Source organism: Nicotiana sylvestris, chromosome 11, assembly GCF_000393655.2.
Source record: "Nicotiana sylvestris chromosome 11, ASM39365v2, whole genome shotgun sequence".
Classification (NCBI taxonomy): domain Eukaryota; kingdom Viridiplantae; phylum Streptophyta; class Magnoliopsida; order Solanales; family Solanaceae; genus Nicotiana; species Nicotiana sylvestris.
In genome coordinates, this window is record NC_091067.1 from 112,046,502 (window position 1) to 112,065,696 (window position 19,195).

Consider the following 19,195-nt stretch of genomic DNA (forward strand, 5'->3'; position numbering starts at 1 on the left):
CGATCTGCTCGTGAAGTGCCTCTAGGTGTTGCCTAACAGGCGATAGCTATAATCGACTAATGCCACTAATAGCAGTCTGCTCCAGCTGGAATTCAATGAGACTCTCCAAAATCTATAGATAGTTATGCCTCCAAATACTCCATAAGAGCAGGCGGGGTAGTGGACAACAAGACCGTCAACGAGCAACCCAACTAATACCTCCACGTCCTCTAGTATTATGGTCGCCTCGCCGATAGACAAATGAAATGTATCCATATCAAGTCTACAACGCTCGATCAAAGACTTGATCAGAAGCTAATCGAATCGCAAGCGGCCGATCTCAACAACCTAGTAAAAACCAGTCCGAGTGAGGCACGTAATTGTATGAGGAAGAAGTGGGTGGTACCTAATAAACTCCTAAAAATTATCAATGTGTCTCGGGTGGAAGTTCTGGCTAAGTAACTCTCCATCCTAGATATGTGAAGACCTATGGCCCTTCGAGCAATAGTAGCTCACGAAAAGCAGGTCCAGGATGCGCACACGCGCGATCCATAATGATGTATGTAAATTGAATAATATTACAAAAAAACAACAACATATCCAGTATTATCCCACATTGTGGGGTCTAGGGAGGGTAGTTTGTACGCAAACCTTACCCCTACCTTGTGAGGATAGAGAGAATGTTTTCAATAGACCCTCGGCTTAGGAATAATCTTTAATCGTTTAACATCTCAAAATATTTTGAGATTTAAATCATAAATTTTTATATTATTATTCAATTTGATATGAAGTATTTATTTATATGCTAGTTTCTAGGATTTTACAACTAAAATTCAACATAGTTGATAAGTGAGGATTTTGACTAATTATTAGCACATTTTTGCTTTAGTTTTAGTCCAAAAGCATTTAATTGTGTTTCTTAAAATTGATGAAATGTGCTTAATTACAGGAATATTATAAGATGAACTCCTGAGATGAAATCCAACTCAAGGACATAAAAGGGCACAGAAGCTCAGAAGTGCAGACCGTAGAATACCATCTACGACCGCAGGTTGTGAAGAAAAATCCATCAGAGACTGGTGCAAAGTACGGTCCGCAGATGAATTGTGCGGACGCAAAAGCTTGATCAGGAGCAAAGTTCAGAGAGTCTGCATTTCAAGACCATCAAAAGTGCGTACCACACAATTATTATACTATCGCAGAAGAAGAGCTATGCGACCGCATATTTTCAATCCTGTCAAGCTGAAGAAATGTGCAGACCGCACATGGAATTGTGCGGACGTAGAACCTCTGAAAGGGCATTTTGTTCGAAATTTCCAACCCTGTATAAATAGAAGATTTCACTTTTTAGGTCAACTTTTGACATCTTCAGCTACATTAGCAGTTTCTCTTTACTTCTTTTAGTAGTTTTTCATATTTTGGGATATTTTAACATATATTTTATCATTTTAATTTTGCAATATGAGTTTAATTACCATTTCTTCTTCTATTTATTCATTTCCAAACATGAGTCGCTTGATTTTTACAAGATTTGTGACCCAACTCTAGTGTGTAAACCTTATGGGTGTCTAATTTAATGCTTGTTTATGGTTGAGTGTTTATTATTTAGCCTTGTTCATGCTTTAATTTGTGGAATTAATGGTTGCAAACATTAGTTAATGCTTATTTGACTTAGTCTCCACTTGAGAAAGAGAGATTTAGACCAGGAAAGCTTGGCTAACAAGGAATTAGGTCAATTGAGAGATTGATAATCCCAGATTCCAAATTAAAGTGTTCAACCTAGAGATAGTAATAACCCAACTTGAGCTTCTATCAACCGTTTTGAGAAAGCCAAATTGGGCAAAATCACTCTCTGACCGAGAGGTAGTGAGTTGGTAATTGAGTGTTGATAGCTATAATACAGCTCGGCCAATAAAACGAGTATTAAGGTCTATATCCTATTAGGGAAACAGACAGGTGATTGTCATAGATCTAGGCATTTTACAAAACTTGAAAAACAACAAAAATAATTTCTTAGTTTTGCAATCTTAGTTTAACTCCTATATATAGATCATTGTGGAATTTGACCCTGACTCCTTGTTGGGTATTACTATTGCAATCGACCATTTCATAACCTTGATTTGAGGTGTGAACTTGGACGAGATCAATTTTTTGGCGCCGTTGCCAGGGAGCTAAAAATGAATTTAGCTATATATTGGGTTTTGTGTGTGGATTGTCTTCTTTTCCTTCCGTGTTACTGATTTTTGTGAATCAATTATATGTACCATAATGGCAAACGACAATGATATAATCGGAATAATGCCTTTGGGGGATGTGGATGTTGATGATGACATTGGTAACTCAAAGTAATCAAGGCAATTGGAATTCTAACAACCAAGGTAATTGGAGTGGTGATAACAATCAAGGGAATTGACATAATAACAACAATAAAGGAAATTGGAGTGGATGAAATAACCAAGGTAATCGGAGTGGCCACAACCAAGGATATTGGGGAGGCAACAACCAAGGGGGATGGAATAATAGTAATGGTAATCGAGGGTGAGGTTTTCAAAGCCCCTGATGTATCAACAACCAAGCAACTAGCCTCCTTATCCTTCCCGTGGTCCAAGTTATTCCAACAATGAGATGTGGTATATTGAGAATATGTTCAAGCAAATGATGGAGAAGAATGCCAATTTCGATGCCTAACCTGTCTCCCACAACACATCTATCCGTAACTTGCAAGTTCAAATGGGGCGTATCTCTCATGCTCTAAATACTCATCCAAAGGGGGCACTACCAAGTGACGCGGTGGTGAACCCAAAGGGTGGGAACAACATGAGGAATGCCATGGCCATTACTACAAGGAGTGGAAAAGGTTTGAATGCACCCACCTTTAGTCAAAGGAAACTTATGGATGATGAGCAAGTGGTACAAGAAGATGATACCCCGAACAATGTGGTGCATGCAAATGATGAAGTGCAGATAGATATTGATGTCAATGTGTAAGAACTCAAAAGGAAGTGAACCGATCTAGGGATCATGTTATTGACATACCAGAACCAAGAGTGCAAAAGGCTAAGGCACCAGTGCCTAAGCCTCCACCTCTATATCCTCAAAGGCTTGCCAAGCAAAATGGCGAGAATCAATTAAAAAAGATCATTGACATAATAAAGAGTCTATCGATCAATGTGCCATTGGTTGAAGATTTGGAGCAAATGGCCGGTTATTGAAAGTGTATGAAGGATTTGGTGACAAAAAAGAGGTCAATGAATTTTGAAATTATCAAAGTAACTCATCAAGTGAGTGCAATTATTAATTCAATGGCTCCTAAATTGGAAAATCCCAGTGCTTTCACAATGCCTTGTAGCATTGGAACTGCCGAGTTTGCTAAAGCTCTTTGTGATCTTGGGGCAAGTATCAATTTGATGACCTATTCGGTTTTCAAGACTTTGGGAATTGGGAAACCAAGATCCACATCTATGAGATTATAAATGGCCGATCGTACCATGAAGAGACCATTGGGAGTGATTAAGGAAGTTTTGGTTCGTGTTTATAAATTCATTCTCCCGACAGATTTTATCATTCTTGATTGTGAGGTTGACTATAAGGTGTTGATTATTCCTAGTAGACCTTTCCTTGCTACGGGGAAGGTTGTTGTTGATGTAGAAGCCGAAGAGCTTACCTTCTAGGTTGGTGATGAAAAAGTGGCTTTCCATGTGTGCAAGTCCATAAGGTGACCCAACAACCATGAATTGTGTTCTTTCGTGGATTTGGTGGCCGATGTGATTGTGGATGAAACAAGTGTGGTGATGAATGTTTCTGATACATTGGAGGCCGTCTTGCTCAACTTTGATGATGACGAGATGGATAACTTTGTGGAATGTGTGAACTCTTTGCAAGGAATGGGGTTGTATACTTATGAACCTCGCAAATTATCCTTAGATTTTGAAAATATGACAACTCCTCCTACAAAGCCTTCAATTGAAGAGCATCCTATCTTGGAGTTGAAGCCATTATCTCTACATCTTCAGTATGAATTTCTTGGCCCTTCTTCTACTTTACCGATTATTCTTTCCTCTTGTTTGACTAATGTGCAGGTAGACTCTACATTGGCGATGCAACTAACGTGCAGGTAGACTCTACATTGGAGGAAGAAGGCTATTAGATAGACATTAGAGGATATTCGGGGGATAAGCCTTGCATTTTTCATGCACAATATTAACTTGGTGGAAGGTTCCAAACCATCTATTGAACATCAATGGAGACTCAATGAAGCCATGCAAGAGGTTTTCAAAAAGGAGATCATCAAGTGGTTGGATGTCGGGGTTGTCTAACCCATTTCTGATAGTTTGTGGACTTCTCCGATTCAATGTGTTCCAAAGAAAGGGGGCATGACGGTGGTCATCAATGACAAGAATGAGTTGATTCCTACAAGAACGGTGACCGGGTGGAGAGTGTGTATGGACTATCGTAAGCTCAAAAAAGTCACAAGGAAGGACCATTTTTCACTTCCCTTCCTAGATCAAATACTTGATAGATTGGTCGGCTGTGCTTTCTAGTATTTCCTTGATGAGTATTCCGGCTACAACCAAATTCTTATTGCCCCAGAGGATCAAAGAAAACTACCTTTACATGTCCTTATGGTACTTTCGCCTTCAAGCGGATGCCATTTGGGTTGTGCAATGCACCGACGATTTTCCAAAGGTGTATGATGGCGATCTTTATGGATATAGTGGAGGATTACCTTTAAGTCTTCATGGATGACTTCTCGGTGGTCGGAAATTCTTTTGGTGTTTGTCTCACAAACTTGGATAAAGTGTTGACAAGATGTGAAGAAATAAATTTGGTGCTAAATTGGGAGAAATGTCATTTCATGGTTGAGGAAGGCATTTTCCTTGACCATAAGATCTCAAAGAATGGCATTGAAGTCAACAAGGCAAATATTGAGGTGATTTCTAAACTTTCACCTCCAACTTCGGTGAAGGGCGTGCAGAGTTTCATAGGCCACACAGGGTTTTACCAGCGTTTTATTAAGGATTTCTCTAAAGTGGTGAACCCGTTGTACAAGCTTTTGGAGAAAGATGCTAAGTTCCATTTCAATGATGATTGCATGAGAGATTTTGAATTGCTAAAGTTCAAGTTGACTACTACTCCCAGTATCACCGCTCCAAATTGGAGTGTTCCTTTTGAGCTCATGTGCAATGCAAGTGATGTACCGGTAAGGGCCATTTTGGGGCAACGCATAGACAAGATTTTTCATCCGGTCTGCTATGCTAGTAAGACAATGAATAGTGCCCAAGTCAACTATACCATTACACAACAATATCTCTTTGCCATTGTATTTGCTATTGAGAAGTTTTGCCCGTACTTGATAGGTGCTAAAGTGATTGTCCACATGGATCATACGGAACTTTGGTATCTTATGAGCAAGAAAAATTCCAAAGCCCGATTGATGAGATGGGTGCTTTTGCTGCAAGAGTTTGATATTGACATCCAAGATTGAAAAGGAAGTTAAAACCAAGTAGCGAACCACTTGTCTCGTTTAGAGGAGAAGGGGAGGCCACATGATGGCCTTGAAATCTCAGATGATTGCCATGGTTCGCAGATCTAGCAAATTTTCTTGTGAGTGGTATCATCCCGGATGAGTTCTCTTCAAACCAAAGGAAGAAGCTCAAACGGGATTGTCAAGACTAATATTGGGATGAACTGTACCTTTTCCGGATTTGCACGGATGGAGTGATTAGTAGATATGTACCGGAGAAGGAGTAATGTGAAATATTTGGGACTTGTCATTCTTCGCCATATGGTGGTCACCATGGTGGAGCTAGAATGACGACCAAAGTGCTAAATTGTGGTTTTTAGTGGCATGATCTCTACAAGGATACAAGTGATCTAGTGAAATGATGTGATGAATGTCAAAGGGCCGGTGGAATCTCAAAGAAAAATGAAATGCCTCTCACCACCATATTGGAGATTGATATTTTTTATGTGTGAGGTATTGACTTCATGGGTCCTTTTGTGAGTTCTTGTGGAAATACCTACATCTTGGCCACAATTGATTATGTGTCCAAATGGGTTGAGGCTATTGCTCTACCCAACAACGAGGCGAGAAGTGTGGTGGCGTTCTTGAAAAAGAATATTTTCACAAGGTTTGGTACTCTGCGGGCTATCATAAGCGATGGGGGGTCACATTTTTGTGACGAAGATTTAGACACCTTACTCACCAAGTATGGTGTCACTCATAAAGTCTCGACTCCATATCATCCACAAGCAAACAGTCAAGTGGAAGTCTCTAATGGGAGATAAAGAGTATTTTGTCCAAAATAGTGAATGTTAGCCGGACAGATTGGTCCAAGAAACTTAATGATGCTTTATGGGCTTACATGATGGCTTACAAAACACCTATTGGAATATCTCCATAGCAGTTGGTGTTCGAAAAAACTTGTCATCTTTCGGTGTAACTTGGGGTATAAAGCCATGTGGGCGTTAAAGAAGTTGAATCTTTATTGGGATGTTGCCGCCAACTTGAGGGTGACACACTTGAATGAGTTGTATGAGTTCCGGTACCATGCATACACAAGCTCGTCCTTGTACAAAGAGAAGATGAAATATATTCATGACAAGTACATTTGGAACAAAGAGTTAAAAGAGGGCGATCTTTTGTGTTGTTTAATTCACGGTTGAGGATGTTTCCCAGAAGTTAAAGTATAAATTGAATGGTCCATTTGAAGTTGTGGGTGTGACACCCTTTGGTGCATTGGACTTGAAGAACAAAAATGATGAGGTGTTTCGAGTCAATGTTCACCGGGTGAAGCATTATTTGGGAAATGTTGATGATGGCCACGTTGTAGTGGTGATTCATATTAAGTGATGGTAATTTGCATCGTGCCGCGATATTAAATCATGCGCTTCTTAGGAGGCAACCCATGTTTTCTTTTTCTCTTTCTTTTCTTCTTTTGTAGATAGATGTTATTTGTTTGCTAACTAGATTTGAAGTATGTTGCAGGAACGAGTATGCTTTACAGGAATTGTGCTAAAAAAATTGGCTGTGTATAAAAAGTGCGGAACACACAATTGTGAGTGCTACAGTAGAAAAGAACTACGGCCGCACAATTTCAGTGCGGACCGCACAAATTGAGATGGAAAATTGCAAACCTCTGAAATGTGGTGTGTCAAAGATATGATCAATCTGCGGCCGCACATCAAATTTTGCAAATCGCAAATCATCAAAGTCATTTGAACCCCCAGGTAACAGAGTGCGAACTGCAGAAGGAACTCTACGGCCACACTCATCCTCTTGTCCACCAAGTCTGTGCATCAGTATAAATAGTAGCCTTAGGGATACTGTACATATTTTTCTTTTCTGTGAGCACTCAAATTCTAAATTATGGTTGGGTACCTGATCAATGTGGGTGTTGTAGTGTCAGCCAACATATCATTAGTCGTCAAGCAAGTTGACACCTCTTACTCGTATCCCATCACCATCACTGAGTACCTTATGGATTTATGGCTAAAGCTAAGGGATTTTGATACTAAAGTGCAGGTGAATAAGCCCTTCTCATGGCATTCTTTGATGGGTGATGGAAACCGAAAGAAGAAGGGTCAGCCTCCTACTACTTGGGGCCAATCTAATGAGCCCGCCGGGGTAGCTGCAGAGACACTCGACATGCAATCTACTTCAGCAGAGACTTTAGATAGTTCAACATCTATGCCTCCATCTGCTTCTTCAGGTCTTTCAGTAGCACTTATTACAGGGTCCACCTCAGCTTTGAAGCCGGGGCCTATGCCCAATCATCCACTAGATGTGCTGCGAGTCTCCCAGACACTGGCGAGCCTCAACAACTGGATGCAAACAGCCACTGCAAAGCTATCCGACATATCTAGTATTGTTGCAGCGCAGATATGCATTCCGGCACCCCAGATTCCTCTGACAATGGAAGAGATATTGAGGAAGCTTCTGGAGAACCAGACCACCATAATGAATGCTCTAGTACAGCATGGGGCAGTGATTGAGGAGCTGGGAAGGAAGTAAAGAAAATGAGGAAATCCCAGGCTTCCAAGAAGTCAGTTGACAAGCTCCAAAGAGAGGTGACCAAGATTGAAGCACCTGGAGATCTTCCATTTGACATGCTAATAGATCCAGCTCTTTCAGCACCAGCATCACCATCAGCACCATCAGTTCTAGTGGCACCAGTTGGCCAGTCTGAGGAGCCTGACCTGGCTACCGAATTGCTGAGGCGGTGCATCATATGTTCACCAACCAAGCCACTCCTAGAGTCGAGGATGATGAGATCCAGTTAGAGGAGACTGAGGGTGGTGACGCTTCTGTGGATCCAGTTAGTAGTTTCTTTTATGTTTTAGTAGATAATAAGCGATTTATTTTTTTAATGTCGCGGTTCTTTACAAAGGTAGTTTTTGTGTGAACCGGGTGACTATTCCCAACGATGCATATCATGACAACCTTCTTAAGGGATTGAGTCCGTCTTTGGTGTCTACGTATTAATAGTAGTAATAATGAATTACAAGACATGATTAAGTCAAACTCGAAAAGTCAAACATGTTTCATTTGGCACCAATATATTTAACTACGTGCTTATAGTTAAAGACAAGGATTTTTAAAAAGAAATAGCTCTAGTTAGTGAGTTTGTGACTCTTGTGTTGACTTAGACAATCATCGAGTGGTTTAATCAAACCATAGTGATTTTCAATCTTGAATATGTTTCAAGGCAAAATCTTAAGTTTTTCTTGGCTTGAGAAGTGATTGTAGGCACTTTTTGACCCGCTTGAAGTTTTCCTTTGCCCACCAATGTTTTTATCTGTGGCCAACCAATTTGAGCCTCAAACCTTTCTCATTTGCTAAGCATGTTACAAGCCTTTACCCATTTTGTCATGACCTCTCTTGGCACCTGAGATTTTCTTAACACTTTTGTGAAACAATTAGCTAAAAGCATAAGTTTGGTGGAGAGATGAGGAACTTGAAAGAGGTTTCAAGGCACAAAAAGAAAAAAGAAATGAAGAAAAGGGAAGGCAAGAAAAAGAAAGAACAAAAATGCAAAAAAAAGAAAAGAAAAAGAAAGTGAATAAGTTGAAGAGTTGAAGGGATTAAAAAAAAAAGTAATGATGCAAAGCATGGAGAATTCAAAGAAGGAGAAAATGAATATCATGACCAAGAAAGAGTGATGTTAAGTCTCTCTAGTTCCCCTAAGGAAAAGAAAATGCCTCAAAGAGTTGGCAAAGTATGAGCCGAGAAAAGCAAATGGATGCGGACCGCATATGGAATTGTGTGGCCACAGAACCTCCGAAAGGGTATTTTTATCTGAAATTTCCAGCCAAGTATAAATAAAAGAGTTTCACTTTTTTAGGTCAACTTTTGACATCAACACCTACAATAGCTGTTTCTCTTTACTTCTTTTAGTAGTTTATTATATTTTGGGATATTTTAACATAAATTTTATCATTTTAATTTTGCAATATGAGTTTAATTACCATTTCTTCTTCTTTTTCTTCAATATCAAGCATGAGTAACTAGATTTTTACTAGGGTTGTGAACCACCCTAGTGTATAAACTTTATGGGTTCTAACTTAATGCTTGTTTATGGTTGAATGCTTATTATTTAGCCTTGTTCATGCTTTAATTTGTGGAATTAATGGTTGCAAATATTAGTTCATGCATATTTGACTTAGTCTCTACTTGAGAAAGAGAGACTTAGTCTAGGAAAACTTGGCTAACAAGGAATTGGGTCAATCGAAAGATTGATAATCCTCATAAAAGGGTTCAACCTAGATATAGTAATAACCCGACTTGTGCTTCTATCAACCGTTTTTGTGCAATACCCATTTAGTCTTGAGAAAGCCAAATTGGAAAAAATTACTCTCTGACCGAGAGGTATTGAGTTGGTAACTGAGTGTTGATAGCTATAATACACCTCAACCAATAAAAAGTATTAAATTCTATATCCCATTAAGTGAACACCTAGGTAATGGTCATAGACCTAGGCTTTTTACAAAACTTGAAAAACAAAAATAATTTCTTAGTTTCAATTCTTCGTTTTGCAATCTTAGTTTAAAATAGACATAGAACCAACCCCAATTTATGGAAGTGTAAATTGAGATAGTTCGAACTTATACACTACAATATATACTCCTAACACCCACATATAGCTTTCTGTGAAATTTGACCCCGACTCCCTGTTGAGTATTACTATTGCAATCGACTGTTTCATCACCTTGATTTGAGGTGTGAACTTGGATGAGATCAGTAGTCTTATTTGTACTGTCAACTTTTTATCATTTTTATTTGCCATTATAAGAATACTAAAAATTTAATTTGTTTAACTTATCGATATAATTTTTAAAGTTTTAGTAATTATTTTTTATAATGGGGTCTCTTTTATATCGACAACTAATTATTTATAATTCATCAATCAAAAAATAATAAACAATTAATTTATTTAAATTAGTGTGTTTTATTTCATTCATATCTGATAACGATTAATAATTGATTAATATCTGATCTGTAATTAATTACTCTAACCAGCTATGTTAATGATGATACATAGTTATTGTCTGCACTAAAGGACATTAAAGAGTACTAAAGACACATATTTATTATTCAAGAATTATAAAAATATTAAACAACTAACATAAATTATAATGTATTTATTGTTATACTACAAAATGGACATCATTAAAGCACACTAAGTAACACTAAAAACACATATTTCTGTTGTACAATTATAAAAATATTCAAAAAGTAACACAAAATATTCAACAACTTTATAACCATGGTATAATAAATAATTTTCAATTTTTTTTTCTAAACATTAAATTAATTCGGGTAAAAAAATAACAAAACATGTTCAAAATCATGTAATAGATTACTATGAACGAATTACACACACACACACATATATATATATACACACACACTAAAAGAGTTTCGAAATACATATTTTTGACCGGAGAAGCCGCTTTTACAACCGAATCGAGCACTAATCGCATTCAACTACACGAGGCTGCCTTGGATCGTTCCGGAAACAAAGTAGGGTCTTGTCATGTACCAAAATATAACGACCCGAGCGGTCGTTTTGAGCTCTAACGTGTCGTTCAGTGGTTTGAGGCCATAAGTAGCTTCACTTTAGGTATTATGACTTGTACTCATGATCGGAACTGACTTTTGGGAAGTTTAAAGTTGATTTAGAAAGAAAATTTTAATTTCGGAAGCTTTAAGTTAGAGGAATTGACTAATGTGTGATTTTTGAGTAAACGACATCGAAATCAGATTTGAAGATTCCAACAGGTTTGTATGATGATTTCAGAGGTTGGCGTATACTCGAATTAGATTTTGGATGACCTGGGAGCATTTCAGCGCCAATTATGGAACTTTGGCATTTTGAGAGAATTTCATAAATTTGGGTTTAGGTGTATTTCAATGTTATCGATGTCCATTTAGGATCTGAGTCTGGTAATAGCTCCATATGGTGATTCTGGTATTGGAAGCACGTCCGGAAATGGATTTGGAGGTCTGTAGGTCATTTTGGGAGTCATTTGGCGAAAGTTGGAAATTTGAAGGTTTTTGGAAAGTTTGACTGGGAGTGAACTTTTTGGTGTCGGGGTCGGGTTTCGATTCCGGAAGTTGGAGTAGGTCCGTAATGTCAAATTTGACTTATGTGTAAAATATGAGGTAAATCGAACGTGATTTGATAGGCTTCGACATCGAATGTAGAAGTTTGAAGTTCTAAAGTTCATTAAGCTTGATTTGGGTTGCGATTCATGGTTTCAACATTTTTTGATATGATTTAAGGTCTCGAGCTAGTTCGTGTTAGCTTTGTATTAACTTCAGAGTGTTTTGTTAAGAATTTAGAGTGTTGGTTCTGGTTTCATCGCATTTGCGATGTTTTGGTAGTAAATGTGACTACTGCATTTGCGAGGTAGTCCTCGCATTTATGAACCCGGGTTGCTGGGGAATGATTTGCATTTGCGAAAATATGGTCGCTTTTGCGAAGCCTGAAAGTTTGCACTTGCAATCTCTGTATCGCATTTGCGATGAAGGCCTGGTCTGTCAGGGGTCGCATTTGCGATGCTTTGTACGCATTTGCTGAGGTTGCAATTGCGAACCCCCTGTCGCAATTGTGACATTTGCGACTGGAGCGAAGGGCTTTTATTCTGGGACTTAGCTCATTTCCCTCATTTCTCACTTGGTCTTAGGCGATTTTTGAGGGCTTTTTGAGAGGGGTTCCATCAACTTCAAGAGGTAAGTGATTTCTACTAGTTGTGAGTTAAATACAAGGTTTATATATGGATTTAGACATGAAAGTTTGTAGAAATTTGGGATTTTGAAGAAAAACCTAGAAATTGGTATTATTGAATTTTGACCATGAATTGGGATAAATTATATATTTGAGTTCGTGTGGTTATGGGTAATGTTTATCTTCGAAATTTTTTGGGATCCGGGTATGGGGGCTCAAGGGCGATTTTATTGACTTTTCAAATGGGGCTGGAAATTGTTGTAAATTGGATTGCATTGCGTATTAGAGTATATATTTAAGGATTTGTGCATTTATTGATGCGCTGGACATCAGTTTGAGTTGTTGGAAAAGATTGGGAGCTGGATATGGAATTTCAGAGCGAGGTAAGTTTCTTTTCTAATCTTATAAGAGGGAATTTACCTCATAGGTGAACTAAATTAATATGTAATTCTATTTGTGGCGGATACGTACACACGAGGTGACGAGAGTCCGCATGTAGCTATTAGTTATGCCTATGTCCGGGTAGTTTTAGGTTTACACCATGCCTTGTTGATATTGTTATTTGGTTATGCTCATTATTTTCCTTGAAAAGAGTTGAGAATGAGTATGCTTATTTAATTGCCTTGAAAAGAGTTGAAATTGAGATTTTAAAATCTTTCGTTTGAATTTTGTATTTTTGAAAAAGAATTAAGGAATATTATAATAATTTGAGAAATCTATGTTCAACCGTATCACAAATATATTCCGCAAGCATGGTAAATTTCCACAACTCTCATGAGAGCGGACCGATCTCCTCGGCAGGTTAAATAGATGCATCTATAGTTCGCGCCGTTCGACCCTCGACAGTGCACAATTTATATTTATATGTTGGATTGGGTCGTATGACCCCGACATAACTTGCGCATGATAACTCTTGGGAACTAATAACAATTGACATTTGCTTTATTGGCTTGAGATATAAATTATTAAATGATGAAAAGAATTTCAGAATTTCTATTAGTAAAAGGGATTGTTGATTACTTTCGGTTATTCAATTTTCATCTATGCTATGTATTCCATGCCTAAACATAATATTGTCATTTTGTTGTTAACCCATAGTAAGTGTCGGAGTTTAACCCATAGTAAGTGTCGGAGTTGACCCCGGTCACTACTTCTTCAAAGTTAGACTGGATACTTACTTGGTACGCGTTGATTTACATACTCATACTACACTTGCTACACAGTTTTGTGCAGGTACACATATTTCTAGTGGCTTTGTGAGAGCAGAGGCATTGTTAAATGCGGGGACTTAGGTGAGCTGCATTCCATATTACGACCCGTAGCCAGCAGAGCCTCCTTCAGAGTTATTTATATTTTTTCTATCTAATTTATATTCCGGACAGATGCTGTATTTTATTTTATCTTCCTAGTTGATACTCATGCACTTGTGACACCGGGTTTTGGGGGTACTTGTGAGTTGTTCGGTGCCGTAGTTGGGAAAATAATACCATTTACTCTATACATTTATTTCTTATTATTAAATTGAAGGAAAACATATGATTTAAACATACTAAAATGAGCAATTAAGTTAATCAATTATTATTGGCTTGCTTGACAGCGGTGTTAGGACCCCATCACGACCTTAATGGATTTTGGGTCGTGACACAAAGATCCACCACGAGTGTCATGATGGCACCTAAGCCGATTACTAACAACGATTAAGCTAGTTTTAACAAAGATAATTTGAAATATAGTTTAAAATAAATACCGAAAGAAAAGCAGAATAAGCCTACGCGACAATGATCATAACAATCTCCCAAGATTCGGTAATACAGACTCACGAACTCTAGCTGAATACATGGAATGATCTCAAGGATAAAAATAAAATACTGTTCAAATAACAACCGATAGTATAATATAAGGAAAGGACTCCAAGGGAATGCGACGACCAAGCAGCTCTACCTTGAATCATCGCGATCAACAAGTTAACTCTACCCGAGTCCGATATCTCCAATACCCGGCTCTGCATTTGCCATAAGGGATTTACTTGTCTATTTATTGTTCCACTCGATCTTTTAGGTCCCGACTTCACCGTGGTGGTTAGGCCACCACGCCCAAACTAAATCACAAGCTTTTGTTAAAAAAACAAACACTTCTAGCAAGATTTGTAATATAAATACCCTTACGCTTTGCAGACATATAAGGCGCCACTTTAGGATTCCATTTCCTTGTATCATGACCAAAATGAACTCCTTCCTCTATCATCTCTTCCAAATTTATGTTCTAATATCTTCTTGTCATTTCTCCCCCTACCTCCTCCACCTTTTTAATTCTTTTTCAAAAAAAAAAAAAGATGAGAAACCCTGAATTGAAATAAATAATTGTTCCGATGGAATCTTGGCTCTGCACATAAAAATATAGAAGTATAGTATGAGTACACCATGGTCGATACCCAATAAGTATCAAGACTAACCTTAGTGGAGTAGTGACGAAGTATAGTCAAGACACTCACTAGACAAAATAACCTGTGCAGTGTAGAAATATAAAGCTAATAATAGAAAGCAGAAATCAACAAATGGAAATAAAATCAACATGTGATATAAACAGTAAAGCAATAAGAACACCGTGAAAATAACATTGAAACCAAATAATGAACACAAAGGACAACGAATTAATCAAGCCATCTGAACACAAGATTCATAGTGAAATCACTTCGTGACACCTCATTTCATAGTCACAAGTCACAAGTCTCAACCCACCATCATATACTCACAGCATCTCGTGCCTGCATTTTGAATCACAAATATGTAGACAACTCACGTGCCAATATCTCAATCTGCCCGACATGATCACAGGCTCACATTCACAATCCGCCCGACGTGATCACAGGCTCACAATCACAATTCACCTAGCATGGTCTCAGGCTCACAATCATAGTCCGCCCGATATAGTCACAGGCTCAATAGCAACATAAAGAGGGATAATACAAGAACATATGGGCATGATCAATAAATGTCAAGTTTCATACTCCTAAGATACTATAAGTGGGATGCTTGGGTGTATTCTTGTGCGACTGTACTACTGCAGCCCCAATCAACATGTAATATCAAGGACATCGATTAGCTCATCGAAGCAACAAAACAAGTCACGTATGGTGTGTGACAAACATAAGGAAAAGCACACCATCACACGAAAATCACCAACATAATGTCCCCAAGCCATCATACATCATCCCTGACATTCCCACCCTTATCTCTTTGATAGCCACCCGTGTCACTCCACCTTGACAATATTGTAGGCAACCTTATCTCTCTGATAGCCACCTGTATCAATCCGTATAATAGCCACCCATATCACTCCGTATAATAGTCACTCGTATCACTCTGCCTTGACAATAACACAATAATCACCTTTATCACTCCGTACATTCAAGAACAGTGAGATGCCACCCTTATGCCCTGCATAACAACAATGGTGAAATGCTACCCCTATACTCCGCATAACAACAAGCAAACCGCACAAAAATTCACAAATGCTAACATCACAACAACATGACGTATAAACTCATAACACAAGTGCCCATAGGTCATAACCTTTCCAAAGATCCTATAATATGAATATTTCCACAACAAATAGTCCACAGCTCAAATATAATGTGAATAAAATCTCAATAACAACAAAATGAGTGGGAAAGTAACTCACAAGGAACAACACTCCCTTTAAACACAACTTCAATTTAAAATAGATTAATGACTTTCGATAACCTCAATTCCAATTAATTATTTAAGGATAAACTCAATAGTGAAAGTATCTCCATAAAAAGCAAACTCTGGGTTCTAGTGTATGAATTACGCCAACAATGAAAGAGAGATGGCACGAACTAGTACTACGTCTAAATGCATGAGAATAACCCGACAACAAAAGGATATCATGTACAATAATTTTAACTAAGAGTATCTCTATAATAAAAGAGATCACATAATGATAAAAGTAGTAACAAGTTCAAATAAAGCATATAAGAGCTAACTCAACAAGTAAAGGATGTGACATGTAAGAAAACTTCAAATAAAGCATGTGATAGTAGACATGATGAATAAAATATATAACATGTGCTAACAATTGCAAATAAATAAATGAAAAGAAGCCTAAGAGTCTAAGCCGGTCAATTTTCACAAATAAGCCTGAGTACGTACTCGTCACTTCGTGTACGCGGCTTTCACATAACACAATTAGCAGAAACAACCCAAATCCTAATGGGTAATTCTCCCACATAAAGTTAGGAAAGATACTTACCTCAAAAAGCTAAACTGATACTCTGAAAAATGACCTTCTCCTATGAAACAACCTTCGAACAGCTCAAATCTAGCCAAAATAACTTAAAATCATAAATAAAAACTATAAGAAACAATTCAAGATAATAAAGCTTCAATCTTTAATGAAAACTAAAAAGTCAATCCAAAAATTCCCGAACCCACACCTCGGAACCCGATAAAATCCATAAATTTCTTCAACACATTCAATTATGAGTCAAACCATACTAATTTCATCCAATTCTGACTCCAAATCGATGTTTAAAACACAATTATTCTCTTTAGAAAAGTTTTAGAAAAAAACCCCAATTCTCCAATCAAAATATGGATTAATTAAAAAATAAACTTATTTAATCACATTATAATACAAAAATTATTGTTATATACTGACCCCAATGAAAAGACGAGAAGAACGCTGTGAAAATCACCTCAATCAGAGCTCTAGAACTCAAGATATGCTCAAAATACCAAAAGAACGTGGTCTAATTTTTTTATACACAGGATTTTCGCTTTTGCAACAAAAAACCTGCACCTGCGCATTTCCAGCTGTCATTTTTTCTTTTGCGGAGCATTTCTCGCACCTGCAGGGTCGCAGATGCGGACTCAACTTCGCATCTGCGAAGTACCAGCACCATCTTTCTTCTTCGACACTAAAAAGAGCATAACTCCCTCATATGATGTCCAAATTCGACGATTCTTTTTGCTATGACTCCATAATTAAGATTCATATCTAATTCATCAATAAAATAGAAATTTTAGCTTATTTACTTAATATAGTACAATTTATTCTTGAAAAAACGAAGTTGAAACATAAAAAACGAGTGCAACACAACCCAAACCTATCTGAAACTTACCCGAGCCCCTCAGGACTCCATTTGAACGTACCAATGTAACGACTTGGCCGGTGTGTTTTGAGTATTGTAGCTCAGTTACCCCATTTATTGCTTATTTCATACTCATTTATTGTTATGTGACTTGAAGGGTTAGTTGGTTCGATTCCGGGAATGCTTCGGAATTAGTTGAGACAGTTAGTCTCAAGGTTTGAAGCTTAAGTTGAAAAGGTTGACCGAATATTTACTTATGTGTAAATGACTCCGTAACAGAATTTCAAAAGTTCTAACAGCTTTGTAGTATAATTTTGGACTTAGGAGTGTATCCGCATAGTGATTTGGAGGTCCATAGTTGATTTAGGCTTAAAATGGCAAAAGTGGAAACATTAGAATTTTTGGAAATTGAGAAGTTTGACCGAGAGTTGACTTTGTAGTTACCAGGCTTGGATTTTTGTTCCAGCAGATGGAGTAGGTCCGTTGTTCATTTATGACTTGTGTGCAAAATTTGAGGTCAATTAGACTTGATTTGATTTGTTTCAGCATCGATTGTAAAAATTGGAAGTTCATAAGTTCAATAGGCTTGAATTGGGGTATGATTCAAGTTTTTGATGTTATTTGATGTCATTTGAAGCCTCGACTAAGTTCGTATCGTGTTTTAAGACTTTTTGGAATGTTTGGTTGAGGCCCCGGGGGCCTCGGGTTGGTTTCAGAAGGTTAACAGATCGAATTTTGGACTTAGGAGATCGCTGAAGTTTTGCTAGTGTACAGGTCTGGTTTCCTTCTATGTAATCGCGTGGATAGGTCCGCGATCTCAAAGGCTTGTTTAGACAGCTGGGATTTTTACTCTATGCATTCGCGAGATGAGGTCTACTATCGCGGAAGTTAGAGAAGCAGTGAATCACGAATGCATGGGCTAGGCCGCATTTGCTAAGAGGAAATGAGGCAGAAACTAGGTTCACACGTTTTTTCTTCGCGATCGATTGAAGAGGGACATGATCGTGTAGGTCTGAGGAGGCAATGGTTCGCGTTCGCATGGGCAATGACACGTTCGCGTAAGGTTAATTTTTTGGGCAGCTAAGTTTGTGCTTCGCAATCGTGAAGCATTTTCTGCGACCATGATTAAGGGATGTTTGGGCAGACTTAAATATTTAAAAAAACAAGGGTTTGAGTTCATTTCCCAAATTTGATTTTGGGAGCTCGGTTGGAGGCGATTCTTGGCGAGATTCTTAAGGGAGTGATTGAGGCAAGTGATTCTTACTTCCTTTTGGTTAAATTCAATGATTATATCTTTGATTTCATCATTTAATTAGTGATTTTGGTTGAAAAATTACGGAAATGGAGAAAACTTCTTAGGCCGAATTTTGGGGATTTGAGCGATATTTTGGTATCTAGTTTGAGTAATTTTGGTAAGGTTTGACTCGTGGTTGAATGAGTGTCCGAATTTTGTAACTTTCATTGGATTCCGAGACATGGGCCTGAGTGTTGACTTTTGATATAGAACTTAGCATTTTCATATGGAATTGATTCATATAGCTTGAGTTGATTGTATCGATTTGCTTGTGGCTAGATTCAAGGCATTTAGAGGCCGATTTGCGAGGCAAGGTCTTATTGGAGTAAAGATTTGCACAGTTTGAGGTAAGTAAAACTTCTGAACTTGGTTTTGAGGATATGAAAGCCCGAACTTCATGTTATATGATTGGTGTTGAGGTGACGCGCATGCTAGGTGACGGGTGTGTGGGCGTGCACCGTAGGAACTGTGACTTGGTCGATTCTGTTGAACTATATAGTTGAGTAATCTTATCATTATCCATATATTCTCCATGTGTTAGGGAAATTGAGTTGCAAGCCATGCTAGAAATCATTCTTA

General features: G+C 37.9%; 1 protein-coding gene across 1 annotated transcript; it reads left to right on the forward strand.

Annotated features, from left to right (window-relative positions):
• Window positions 1-6,438: 6,438 nt before the first annotated feature.
• Window positions 6,439-6,998, forward strand: LOC138881497 (uncharacterized). Its single transcript, XM_070161728.1, has 3 exons — window positions 6,439-6,640; window positions 6,693-6,814; window positions 6,924-6,998. The coding sequence occupies exons 1-3, from the start codon at window positions 6,439-6,441 to the stop codon at window positions 6,996-6,998; spliced, it is 399 nt and encodes a 132-aa protein (XP_070017829.1).
• The last annotated feature ends 12,197 nt before the right edge of the window (window positions 6,999-19,195 follow it).